The 12992-nt window shown below is 37.2% G+C and overlaps 1 protein-coding gene across 10 annotated transcripts in view; it reads left to right on the top strand.

The window, feature by feature from the left end:
• The window catches only part of FOXP2 (forkhead box P2), a 422073-nt gene that overhangs the window by 298400 nt on the left and 110681 nt on the right, over positions 1-12992 (top strand). For 9 of the 10 annotated variants that reach the window (XM_069851240.1, XM_069851278.1, XM_069851249.1 and 6 more), the window contains one exon: positions 2405-2494. In XM_069851240.1, the coding sequence (XP_069707341.1) occupies positions 2405-2494 (90 nt within the window). Of the gene's footprint in view, positions 1-2404; positions 2495-12992 lie in introns of those variants that run through there. The other variant, XM_069851269.1, reaches the window with a different exon arrangement.

The raw sequence follows: 12992 nt of genomic DNA, 5'->3' as shown, positions 1-12992 counted from the left end.
ATGCTTTCCTAGGCTGATTCCACAGGAGTATGCTAGCGACAATCTGAAATGATACTATCTAGCTTAAATCTAAGCTGCAACATACTGCAATTCTCTAATTTTCAAGTACGGTAAATGTACGGCTTTACTGGGTGCATGCTTGCTTATTTTATTTTATTTTATTCAAGTGAGATGACTTTGCTGCTCAGGAAGATGAGGACACCGAAACAACTTGCAGAGTGTTCCAGTTATTTGCAAATATACATCAGCACAATGCTACTACAATTTATTTTCCAGATATGGCTGCATAATTAATTTTTGGCAACCACCACGAATTATTAAAAAAAAAAATAATAGTCTGTATGTTTTTTCCTGTTTAACTCCAAGTCTCTTCTCTGGTTCTTGTAGCAGTATCATCCTGAGCAGTGAGGTAGAGTTTCCTGTACAGTCTCCCATGAATTCAGGACTGCAATAGTTCTCTTGCTTCCATTCAAGTTTCCCTTTTGGAGACCTCTAAATATTGAGAAGTGTTATAAATTCACCATGGATCTGTTCATGCATTCGATCCATGTTTTATGCCTAAACCACTGCAAGATATTGGGACCAAATCCTGGTGCCCCTGAAATCAACAACTATATTTCTCTCTGATCTCAGACAGAGCAGGATTGTCCTTTAGAATCTGCTCAAGAACTGTGAGTGCAAAGAAGATTATGCTATTCACATAGGAAACGGGGCATCCAGTGGTTCCTTGGTAACAAAATATTTCAAGTACACTTTGAAATATGTTAACTTTTATTTATTTTTGGCAGAGAGAAGCTAGCTCTGTGCGTCACGTTGCTTAGGTTCAGAGGAATGTATAGTCTTTGTAAAGCTGACCTGTAATTACTTGAGAATTTGATGAAACAATATGGGTATTGTTGTGGGAATGTCTCCAAATGTTAAAAGTCTGCTCTGCAAACTTTGTACCAGAGCCTTCTATGGGGAGACGAATCAATGTTGTTAGGAGATGGTGCTAGTGCATTCAGTTTGTTTACTTTGGTTTTCTGTGTCTGCCTGCCTTCTCAGAAAACTTGCTTGGAGCCAGACTGTAGCAGCCCTCTCTCTGTCTTTTCATAATTGATCAGGGGATGACTGCCTTCCCTGAGGGTTAAGACGTGGCAACTTTTTCTGTTTGCTCAGCATCTCAATGCAGTAGTTCAAACATTGTTCACACCAGCTGGCAGTGTAATGCCATATGCACATCTTGTCAAAGCAACTGTTGTCATGGATACTAGAAACTATCTTAAAAACCAGCTCATTTGAGTCTAATCAAATTGTACCTTTCTTTATCAGTTCAGAGTCATTATTATTTTAGGGAACATTGATCAAATGGCATTTATTGCAATATATTCCATCTAAAGTATGTTTTAATAACATTGGTAACAGAATCATGTATTTTAAAGCTGTGACTGCTATTTACTGGATTTTTTTTTAAGGGAGGAGAAAATACAGTTCTCCAGGTAGTTTAAGTGGGAATGTTTTGAATAGGTTTGGGGTTTTTTTTCATTTCTTAATAATAACATTTTATAACACTTGGCATTATAAAAATAATTTTATAGGGAAAAATAATTTAGATTACCCTTCTTCGGGTAAGTGGAATGTTTGTTTACATTTCATATGTTTAACTGTATTTTGCTGAGTTGGAATGAAAACGTAAAGTAAATGAAAACATTTTCTATTTTGATTGGGATACTGTCATCCCTGAGCCTGATCTGGTTGATGGAATAGTAATTTCTTTGTTCTGTGATTTTCCTAAGAATGCAAATGAAACCCACTCATTTTTATTTGGCATTAAAACTGCACTTTTTTTGTCAAAGGAGAGGCTTCTCCTTGAACTGTAAGTACAAAAAGTGTTTTTAATCTTCAATGAATATCCTTATTAATTCACTTTCAAGATAATCTGATGTTGATTTGTCAAATTTAATTACAGCTTCCGGTAACACTTGAAGTCTACTTGCTTTTGCTTCAAAATTGTGATATGGAAATGCAAATTGAATGATAATTTGCAAGGGAGTGGGCATTTTAGTTGAACACTCAAAGACAAGTTCCTTGTGGAAATGAGGCTATTGATGCAGTTTATGATTTTTCCTCTTCAAGCACTTTAAACAAATTAACTTTATTTCCTGCAGGATTTCATGTACATCCATAAATTCTAGTGAAGTCCTATATATGTAGTTTCAGATGATTTTTTTAATGTTTTAATGAAAAAACAAACTGAAGTCTGAAATCTAGAAAATGCAAGTCAAATAGGAGGAGATTTTATTTGTTGAGTTGGACTTTTACCTAGCATTAGCAATGAGTAACTCATCTCTTTCTAGGAACTGGTGGAAATTATTTACTATGGTTTTTTTTGTTTTTGTTTTTGTTTTTTTATTTTTACTTTTAGGCACTCCAGGCAGCTAGGCAGCTGCTTTTACAGCAACAGACAAGTGGACTGAAATCTCCTAAGGGCAGTGACAAACAGAGACCACTGCAGGTTAGTAAAGTATCCTTGATTTTGGGGCCTTACTCTCAGCAAAGAGTTCTGTGCTTGCTCACACATGAGGGATGTATGTGGATGATTGTGTGTACTCGCATACAAGAGGTTACAGGCTTGTGTGCTGGTGACTTCTCATTCACAGAGACCTTTCACTATAAGTTACAAAAACCTTTTGTGGTGATAGATGCTTAAAAGGTCTGAATTCAGTACCTATGGGATAAATTAATTCTTTATGGACATGTTGCAAAATTTGTATCTGAATTTTAGATATACAGAGGTTTAACTGTAAAAATGACTGGGTTAAGAATAAGGTTAAAACAATATCCAGAAAGGAGTTAGCTAACTTCTTTCATCATTGCTATATCTAGGGGCCAAATAGAGAAGTGTTTGGATACTACCAATAGAACTGCATGAAATTATGAGACCTGCCTCTGCCATTTTAGAAAGACCTGTGTCATAGGATTCCACACTGGGATGCTGTTGGGCTTCAGATTGTGTTTGGGTGAACAGGAGTTCTGTTATTGAATAATTATTTTAAATACATTATTAGTAAAACTATACACAGTGTTCTAGTCTTGAAGAATTTTGTCTGGGTTTAGTTTTTTTTTGAAATTCAGTTCATTTGTTGCATTAATTCAAAGTTCTGTATGAAATTGCATTTTGCTGACAAAATTGGTTCTCTCATTGTATATAGGCCAAATTCGGTTCTCTAACTACTGAATTACAGTCTGTTGCAGACAAAAGATTTACATGAGAGACAGTTTTACTTTATTCAGGAAATAAAAATGTAGAAGGCCTACTATACTTTCCCCCATATCTCTTTTTTTCTGGATGAGTCTTTATCCTGTTGGAACTCCCCTGTTTTCTGATGGAATGGAACATTTTAATGTCATTTTTAGATTTTGTCATGCATAATGTAGGATCCCAGGCATCAGAATTTACCTTTTCTCCATCAGTGAAATGTTGTGAAATTTGATCACTTGTGCAACTTTTGTATGTAATTCATGTTCTCTCCTTTGCTTTGTGAAACTTCATGCAGCAATGTTGAGCACAGCAAACAGCTCCACATTCCACATCAACTCTCTTCAAATATACTTTAAAAGTTGATTTTATTTGCTCAGAACAAAACAAGAACTTAGGGAAATGACTAAAGAAAGCGGAAAAAAAGAAAAGATGTCAAGCTGGCAATCTTCCATGCTGTAGTTGTAGTCCATTCCAGAGGCATAGCAGTCCTGGGACCATCTCAGCTTTCCAGTCTTCACCTTTGACTTTGCTCTGTATTAAATGCCTTCTAGGCTGAATGCACACAAGAAGAGTAATTGTAAGGGCAGTAGCGTATGAACTACATAGGATTTTTTAAGCTTTTAGAAGCAGAATGGGTGATCTTGAAGGGTTGGAGGTGATCGACGTAATGAATATTGTGAAAGTAGTTTATTCTGCCAACTCCTCATGCTGAGAGATTATGTGGGCTGTACTAGGAGTGTACCAGGTCTGTCTAGCCCTATGTCCTGTCTCTAAACTGGCCAACACCAGATGTTAAGGGAAGTATATGAAACAGGCAAAAATAGTGATATTTTCCCAGTATATGTTACCCAGTGAAGTTAGCTTACTTTAATCCTCTAACTTGTAAACTGGTGTAGTTCAGGAGCTATTGACTTCTCTATTCATATTCTTCACCCATTCATAAACCTTCTTTTCAAGGCTGAAGAGATGTGGGGATGCATTCTTTGTGGTGGGCATTGGTGAAAGAAGGGAAAACCATGTTCAGAGATAAAGACAGTCGTGCACATAACCTAGAGGATGATGAGATGAGGAGTGGAAGTATTGTGCTTTCCTGCTCCCAAAGCACTAACCCTGGCCTGATGTCTTTTAAATGCCATGGAGCGGTATATTAGAGACATCCTGTGTTGTGTGCTTGCCAGGAAGAGGCAGTGCCTCATGCGTCACGCTTGTGAGGCAGGAAGAACAAAAAAAGGAAACAAATTTTATTTTCAAAATTGTTATATGCTCCCTAAAGCCAAGATTATTGCTTATGTTTCCAGCTTTTCCTTCTATGATGAGTACGTACACAGTGCCTCTTATTAGCCTTAGACACTTCATTTGGTTCATTTTTAAATTAGAGGAAAATGGAGTTTGCTCCTAGACTTTGGTTTATGTATCAGATACCATGTAAATTTAGATATGAGCACAAACTCTGTTTTAATTTTCTTCTTTAGTGAAAGGGATATAAAATGCTTTGGAAAATGAGTCCTTGGAGCTTTTTTATTTCTGTCTTTTACTGTTACTACAGAGCTGTTCATTGTTCGTTGTGTAATGGAAATTCACATTTTGAGCATCATGATGCCTGTTTGACCAAATACTGTAACACCGGTCATAAAATTGTACATTATTATTATTTTATTGTGCCAGATTTAATGGCAACTTTAGCCAAGATGTCCTAGCAGTAGGAACTGCTAAATATGTATTGGCAATTTGAGATTTATAAGACAAAAATGTTTGTGCTTGCGTTTGTGCTTAGGGAAACAGTCTTCTCCCAATATTGTAAAATATTTTAATATTAGCATATTTCTAATTTCCTTGAATTTTAGAGCACTTTACTAATCTGGCAACTGGACGTATATTAGAACTGATCTATAAATCTTGTAAAAACCTAATAAAACTTTTAAAACTAACTCACACATCTGTAGGCGAATGTGGGTGTTAGGTAAGCCTTGCCATTGCATCTCTCATGTGCTCCATATTCTTATGTAAACTTCTGTTGTGCCACATGCCAAAGATGGAAAAAAAGGTATTCATTTTAGAGGCCATCATTTTGTATTTAATGGATATTTGGGGGAAAGTAGCATATGGTGTTTTTACATATGTTGTCTCTGTTATTCCAATATACGTCAAGTATTTTAGTGACTCACAGCACCTACTAGCTAATCAACAAGTTGAAAGTTTACTGAAGAATCCTTCAAATTTGTGTCCTCAACTTTGCAAAAACAGGGTGTTGGGTAAGTTGTCAATTTCTACTGTGCTTTATAGAGATGACGGGTTTAGAGAACACGTGAATTTTCCTAGAAGGCTTTGTTTGTCTTTTCTGTCCTTCTCATTTACCACTACCAATGTGATCTGTTGCAAAAAAAAGGGAATATTGTGTTGGAAAATGTTTTTGGTTTAGTTTTTAATGCAAAAGTTACCCTTTTCTAGTAGTTATCTTATATTTTCAGGGAGAAAAGGGTTATATTTAGATTGTGAGTGAATACCTGCAAGAATTACAGTTTTAGATAGACGCTTATGTTCATCTACTATTACTTCCCGATTTACATTTTTCTGGGTTTCAGACTGCAGATGGCATAACCATTAGCATGTCTTATGCAAAACAGAAGGAGAAAAATATCCCATCTGACAAGCTTGAGTACCAATTGTAGTAGCGATTTTACTTTCATGTATAGATATCCGAATAAATGTATTTGAAAGATGTTTATATATGCCATTCATTACACTGATGCACCCATTGAATGGATCCAATCAGTACATACATTGATTAATGACATATTGCAGAATAGCTAAGGAGGGCTTGTGATGATTGTTGAGGATAATGTTAACCTGCATGTGATGAGATAATAGCATTTACTTTCTTACAGTGCATCTTGGAAAACATATTGCAGTAGTAAGGTTAAAATTTCTGTAGTATTGTTTTTTGTTTCAGAATATTTTACTTTTCTTGAGAAGCTGTGATTGTGGTAACCCATGATGAAGAGAGCTGATTGCTTTCATGGATTTCACTCCCTATCACCATGATTCCGTAACAGGCATGACAGGGAAAATGTCTCTGTGGCTCTTAGAATCTGTAGATCATTCTCTTATGGCAGAAAGTCACTGTCCTTATGACAACCTGTGTTTTGAAACTGGCAGCTTTATTGGTCTTGTTACACCTACAGTTACAAGCCAGACTTGTGGTTCTTCAAGAACTGTGAAGAGCATAAGCATAACCAAAAGGTAAATGCTATCAGTTTGTTGCCACTGGTGTGTGTTTGTCTACAGCACTGCATTTTCTTTCCAAGTAGGCAAATTTCAGTGCTTGGATGACACACGATACATGTACTGTTGTTGGCTACACAGCACAGTAATTTGGGCAGCTAGTTGTAATTTTGTTTGCTGTAAGAGCTACAAATAGCCTAGCTATTTCTATTTGAACTTTATCTTGATTACAACAAGTAGGTAATTATCTTCAGTCCCATAAGTTAATATATCTACAAAGAATTGGTTAGTTGTTTTTTCCTTCTTGCTGAGAGATTTGTTGTTTTAACGTCAGTACTAATGCATTCTGAATTAGGATGGTGTGTCAGGAAATCATGACTCTTGGAATCAAAGGGTTAAGCTCAGTGTGTACCAAGCCTGTTGTATAAATATCATGCTGTATGGAGTGTTCAGTTGTTAAGGTAAGCTTTGTTTATTTAGCATAAGCACTTCACTGAAGTGTAATCATTTGATAAAATTTAGGAAAAGTGAGTATACATTTAAGTTTAATTACTTACTGTTTACCTCATTAGTGCATAGTATCAGAAAAAACACTTTTTTTAAAGATATGCAAAATGCAAAAATTTAGCTTGGAAATTTAGCATGAAAATATATTCATAGTCTCTTCTAACCTGCACTCCTTGATTTACTCCCTCCTAGTTTGGTCATCTCCCTTTGGATCTTCATATAGGTCTTAATTTAAAATTAATTGCACATAATAAGTAAGCAGGCATGTCATTAATATTGCAACTTTTAGTTATTTTTTAAAACATACAGAAGGAGCTGATGTGAGATAAGAAATTGGGAATGTGGGAAAAAAAGAAGCAAAACCCACTGCTTTTCAATTATATCCTCTGAATTAATGCACGCTGACTGCAACCGTGCATGTGTAAAGTCAGTAAAAATATTGCTAGTTTAAAAATGGAAAAAAAAAGGCTATGAATGTAACTTATATAGAGTTTTCTTTGCATCACATTCAACAAAAATAGAAACAAATCTTAACTGGTCTAAAAGTGTCTTTCCAAAACCAGTATATTACATATTTATATTTATCTAATGCATGCCGCTAAGTGTAGGAAGTATGAGGATTTTGTACATTCTAGAAAGCACTGATTTAGAGAGATCCGAATGCCTAATATATAAGTGTAAGTGGAGAGTGGTGATAAATAGTCTTTTTTCCTCTTGAGTATAATTCTGGAGGAAATGTGTGGCCTACATATAAGCAAACATTGAGGCCTGGAGAAAATTAAATTTGGAAGATAGCTGCTGGAAAATCATAAGTCCCATTTTCCCTTGTAAGTCTGTTAGAAGGAATATGCAGTTATCCTCTAAGGTACAGAAATCTGCATCAATGATACCCACTCTGAAGACAAGGATAACCCCAAGTGATAAAAAGGAGGCAAGAAGTTATTTTTAGGTAAGATGTGTAGTGGAGGGAAATGAGAAATAGCTATGTTCAAGCTTTTGTGGTGTAGAAAACAGGAGTTCCATTTAAGGTAGAGGGTTAAATACACTAGTTAAAAAAAAAAAAAAAGAAGCTGGACATATTTAATTGATTTACAGTGAAAGTGTTTGTGTAACAATCTTGCTGGGAGGTCCTTATTTATATCGGTACAAGTCGGCTGCAAAGGCTTGTGTCCTGTCTTTGACAACCACTTTTACACATGAAAACCACTTTTCTGCATCATGTCATCGTGACATCTATGTAGGAAATGACATTAGTGAGTATGGTTTCCATTTTAATTTAAAGTAAATATCTATCACATTGAGATATTATCGATAAAGCAGATAGTTGTAATTTTAAGGTACATAAATTATTAAAGCTAACCTTATAGATGATCTTTGTACATGCAGAAAAATGTTTACTAGCAGCCTTCTAATGGAAGTTATTCCATAATGGCTTCATCTGTACCTAACTGAAAGGAGGAATTAACTAGCTGGTGCAGAGATCACATCTTTATCCTGAAAATATTAGAATATTTTGGTTGCAGAGGGAAGAAAAATTATGCAAGTTTGTTTACAGGTATCGAATATTCAGAATACTAATGAAGATTACTATGTGATTAGGGATTTTGGGAGGCATTTTAATGTTAAACATATTTCTGTGCAGCAATCTGATGTGTCACTTAGTTGCTATGACTGTTGGAGTATCATATGTCACCTACATCATTATTGCGTCTTTCCTCCTTTCTCTCTTGTTTCTGGTACTTCTAGAGAACTGGGAGGACAGGGGAGAACACACACTCCAGTTCTTCACTAAGATTTGTAATGTCAAACTTTCAGAGAGGGTACCTAGGTCTTTTCACAGCAGCTTTTACAGAGCAGGCCAGCACTCGTCTTTCCCTCATGATAGAAATGCAGTCTGTCTCATACCAGGGATATTGCCATGCATGGAGTGGATCGACTGTTTTTTATATTCTGAAATGCAGGATTCTCCAAACACTACAGAGAAGTTTATTTGTCTTGCTTTAGCAGCTGGAAAAGTCTGTTTCCCTGCAAGCCCTCCAGGTGCAGCCAGCATGCATATTCACAATCGCTCCTCTTAGGGTGCATGTGTAGTTCCTCTGTGGTGGCGGGAGGTGTAGGTTTTCTTGAACCACTTCTCCAGGCTCTTGCAATGGGTTGGATCAGCCTGATTCTCTTACCAGCTGGCTCATCGCCCAGAAAAGCTTGTGAAGAGCTGAGAGGGAATGTGTGAATGGTTCCCCCCACTCAGTGTGCTGCTCTATTAAAGAGTCTGCTCCCAGGCCAGGCCCTAATTACGCCAGTTTAGGATCACACCACTCAAGCAAGGCTCTCCTGATACTCTTGAATTTAAAAACCACATTAGTGTACCTTGGTTTAGAAATTACTGAAGGAAAAGCAACTGAAAAAATATGCTGTGAACCCTCTCAGTTGGTATAGATTTTTAAAAATCATTTTTAGTTCAACTACTATTAAGGAAGGTCTCTTTTTTTTTACCAGAAAGTTTTTTAATTTGTCAAACAATCACAAAAGTCACAAAAATTTTCTACCAAAATCCAAAAATTCAGTGACTAAGTAACAAAAAATCTTGAGTTAACAGTAGTGTGTCCCTTTCCATGTGAAAATTCAGTCTCCCTGCATAGCCACTCCAGACATTCTTGTGCACATTACTTTCCAGACTTTTTTTTTGCTAATTAATTGTACATTGTGAATTGAATACTTATCTTGAAATTTACTAATCATTAGACATTATTTTGTTGTTTGTGTGTTAGATGTGCAGTTGCTTTACTGAGCAGGAGGACTTTACTGTGGACGTGGGGAGCAGGCTAATCAGGAATCTGAATTTATGCCAAGATCGACATAGGTGTTAATTGTAGTTTACCTTCACTTGTGTTGTATACAAGTAAAATTGAATTAGAATCTATTAAAATTATCCAGATGGTCAGGCATAAATATTACACAGTAATGCTACGGAAAGAAAAGCATGTGTGATGCTGAAAAAGCAATCACACAGTGGAGTCGAAAAGCACATCACCCCATCCTGCTGGGGAAGGGAGTTGTCCGACAATTGGCACTTTCATGTTCTAGGTCTTTTATGCCACCTTGAGCTTTTCATATAATTTTCTTGAGACAGACAGATGAGGGTGTTGTGAAATAGAATTAATGGTGAAAAATTTACTAAACACTACTTCAGTGCTTTACTAGTTCATTATGTGAAGCTTTGAAAAGCAATTGTATAATAATAATATGTACAAAGGAAACTGTATGGTGTGCCAACAACATCAGTATGCTTCAAGGATCTTACTGAGAAACTGAAGTATAAATGAAGAAAGAGATTTTCCCCTAAATGTTCACAGTAAATCCATTTATTCAAAAAATGTGCTTCCAGTTGGATAGCAAAGACAGCCTATTGAAGAAAACTAATACGGTAACCTAACATATCAGAAAGTAATATTAAAATCAACTCTGTACTCATAGAATAAGTAATTTCCAAATTGATGCGACTGTAATTTAGAACATAGATGACTATGGACTTGATGCTTCAGGAAGTCATAGAATCATAGAATCATAGAATAACCAGGTTGGAAGAGACCCACAGGATCATCGAGTCCAACCGTTCCTATCAAACACTAAACCATGCCTCTTAGCACCTCGTCCACCCGTGCCTTAAACACCTCCAGGGAAGGTGACTCAACCACCTCCCTGGGCAGCCTGTTCCAGTGCCCAATGACCCCTTCTGTGAAGAATTTTTTCCTAATGTCCAGCCTAAACCTCCCCTAGCAGAGCTTGAGGCCATTCCCTCTTGTCCTGTCCCCTGTCACTTGGGAGAAGAGGCCAGCACCCTCCTCTCTACAACCTCCTTTCAGGTAGTTGTAGAGAGCAATGAGGTCTCCCCTCAGCCTCCTCTTCTCCAGGCTAAACAACCCCAGCTCTCTCAGCCGCTCCTCATAAGGCCTGTTCTCCAGCCCCTTCACCAGCTTGGTTGCTCTTCTCTGGACTCGCTCCAGAGCCTCAACATCCTTCTTGCAGTGAGGAGCCCACAACTGAACACAGGATTCGAGGAGCGGTCTCAACCAGTGCTGAGTACAGAGGGAGAATAACCTCCCTGGACCTGCTGGTCACGCCGTTTCTGATACAAGCCAAGATGCCATTGGCCTTCTTGGCCCCCTGGGCACACTGCTGGCTCATGTTCAGTCAGCTGTCAACCAACACCCCCAGGTCCCTCTCAAATTACCAAATTAAAGAAAAATAATCCCTATATAACTCCTGAATTTATACACAGGACACTGTTTGTTTATGTTTCAAGAAAAATTTAGGATACCATGAAGAACCTCAGTTTGAGGACATAGTCTCTGAAGGGGAAATAGTAATGCAAATTCAGAGACAAATGATGATTGATGTTTGCCTATACAAAAAAATGTCTCTCGATTAGAAAGAGCTGAACTCATACTCTGGGTGAAGAAGAAGAAATGTCAGACTATATTCCTGCTGTAACAACAGGGGGCATGTAGTTCAGAGCCAGGATTAAGAGAGGGGGCTCTTTTCCACAAGGAGAAATGTCACACTTGTTTAGTATCCTACAAAATAGTTTTGTCTAGGAAAATGTTTGGTTTGGGTTGGGAATACTTGTAGAGAGTTCTTTGAGTGAGTATTTATTCATCATAATTGAACCGGGGCGGGGGGGGGTGTACAGTTTGTATTTTAATACTCCAACCATACCTCTAGGAACAAATAGTTATGACTTTGTGTATGTTAGGGTATTTTTATTTTTCATATTTTTAAAGTATTTTATTACTCTTACCATTGTACTTATGAAAACTTTGTGTTAGAGATTTGGGTCTTCTTGTATTGATAACCGTACAAAATTTAAATGTCAGTCAGATTTCCAATGTGTGTGCATTCTGGCAACACTAACAGAGTGCAAGAAGGGAAAAAGAACTGCAGAGAAAGAGACATGCATCGCTGACATACCCATTGAAGTGGGACTGAACAGCAGGGAGCAAGTTTATACTCGTACATCTTTGAGTGTATTTCATTCCCAGCTGTGTGAGCACAAGGTATAAGTATACATTATTTACACTTTTCAGGGAATACCAAAATCCGTTGGTTCAAGTTTTTAATAATAAGGGGATACAAGCTGTACAGATCCCAAGATATCACTGCTCTTTTGTCATCCCTCCACCTCTTCTAGTCCTTTTTTGTGTTTTATGGCTGCAGAGTTACCTTTTAGCTACAGTTACAAATCTTGAGAGTGCACAAGATCTAATTAATCCCTTGTAATTCGAGGGCTAAAGGACATGAAATTAAGCTAGAAGTATGGCATAGGTCTTCAAGTAGTATACAGCCAAGCTCTGGAACAGATCTGTGCTGCAGATATTATGGATGCTGGGATGTGGGGAGTGGCCTGGAAAAGTGTTGCTAAGTCCATATGCCATCATGCTCGTTTACTCCTCTCTGGACACCAAGTATTGACCACTGTTAGAGGCAGCCCATTAGACTAAATGATCATTTGATCTAATTCAGTGTGCCATTTTCTATCTTTTCAAGCAACATCTAGAAACCAACATATTTTCCTTCTGAAGACTTGCCATCCAAATGAACTTGACTTTCCTCTAAGAAAAGTTTGGTTCCACTAGGAAATTTCAAAATTTACAAATTACAGTCCATTGGATTTCTCACAACTGTTTTAATTATGCTTTGAAGAAGAAAACCTCTAAAAACATCTAACCTTTCCCAGTCCAACCTCTTAAGAAACAGTTCTGTTTGTGACACAACACTGGTATCAGCACAATGTAGTATGCATTTCACTAGCCATAATTACTCTGCATTGTGGTGGAAAGATTGGATTAATCTAATTGAGCTCAAGCAAAATAGCTGTTTCCTCAAGCAATTCCAAGCTAACTAGCCACTTGCCAACATGACAGAATCAATCAGATGCTTGTTGTGGTGTGATCTGAAAGTGATCCGAAAGGAGCTTTCTGAAGGGGAAAGGATGTATCTGACTTGCACTGGAAGCAGCTCTCTG

This window comes from Phaenicophaeus curvirostris, chromosome 1 (genome assembly GCF_032191515.1).
Source record: "Phaenicophaeus curvirostris isolate KB17595 chromosome 1, BPBGC_Pcur_1.0, whole genome shotgun sequence".
NCBI classification, from domain to species: domain Eukaryota; kingdom Metazoa; phylum Chordata; class Aves; order Cuculiformes; family Cuculidae; genus Phaenicophaeus; species Phaenicophaeus curvirostris.
This window is presented reverse-complemented; position numbering and strand designations above follow the sequence as displayed.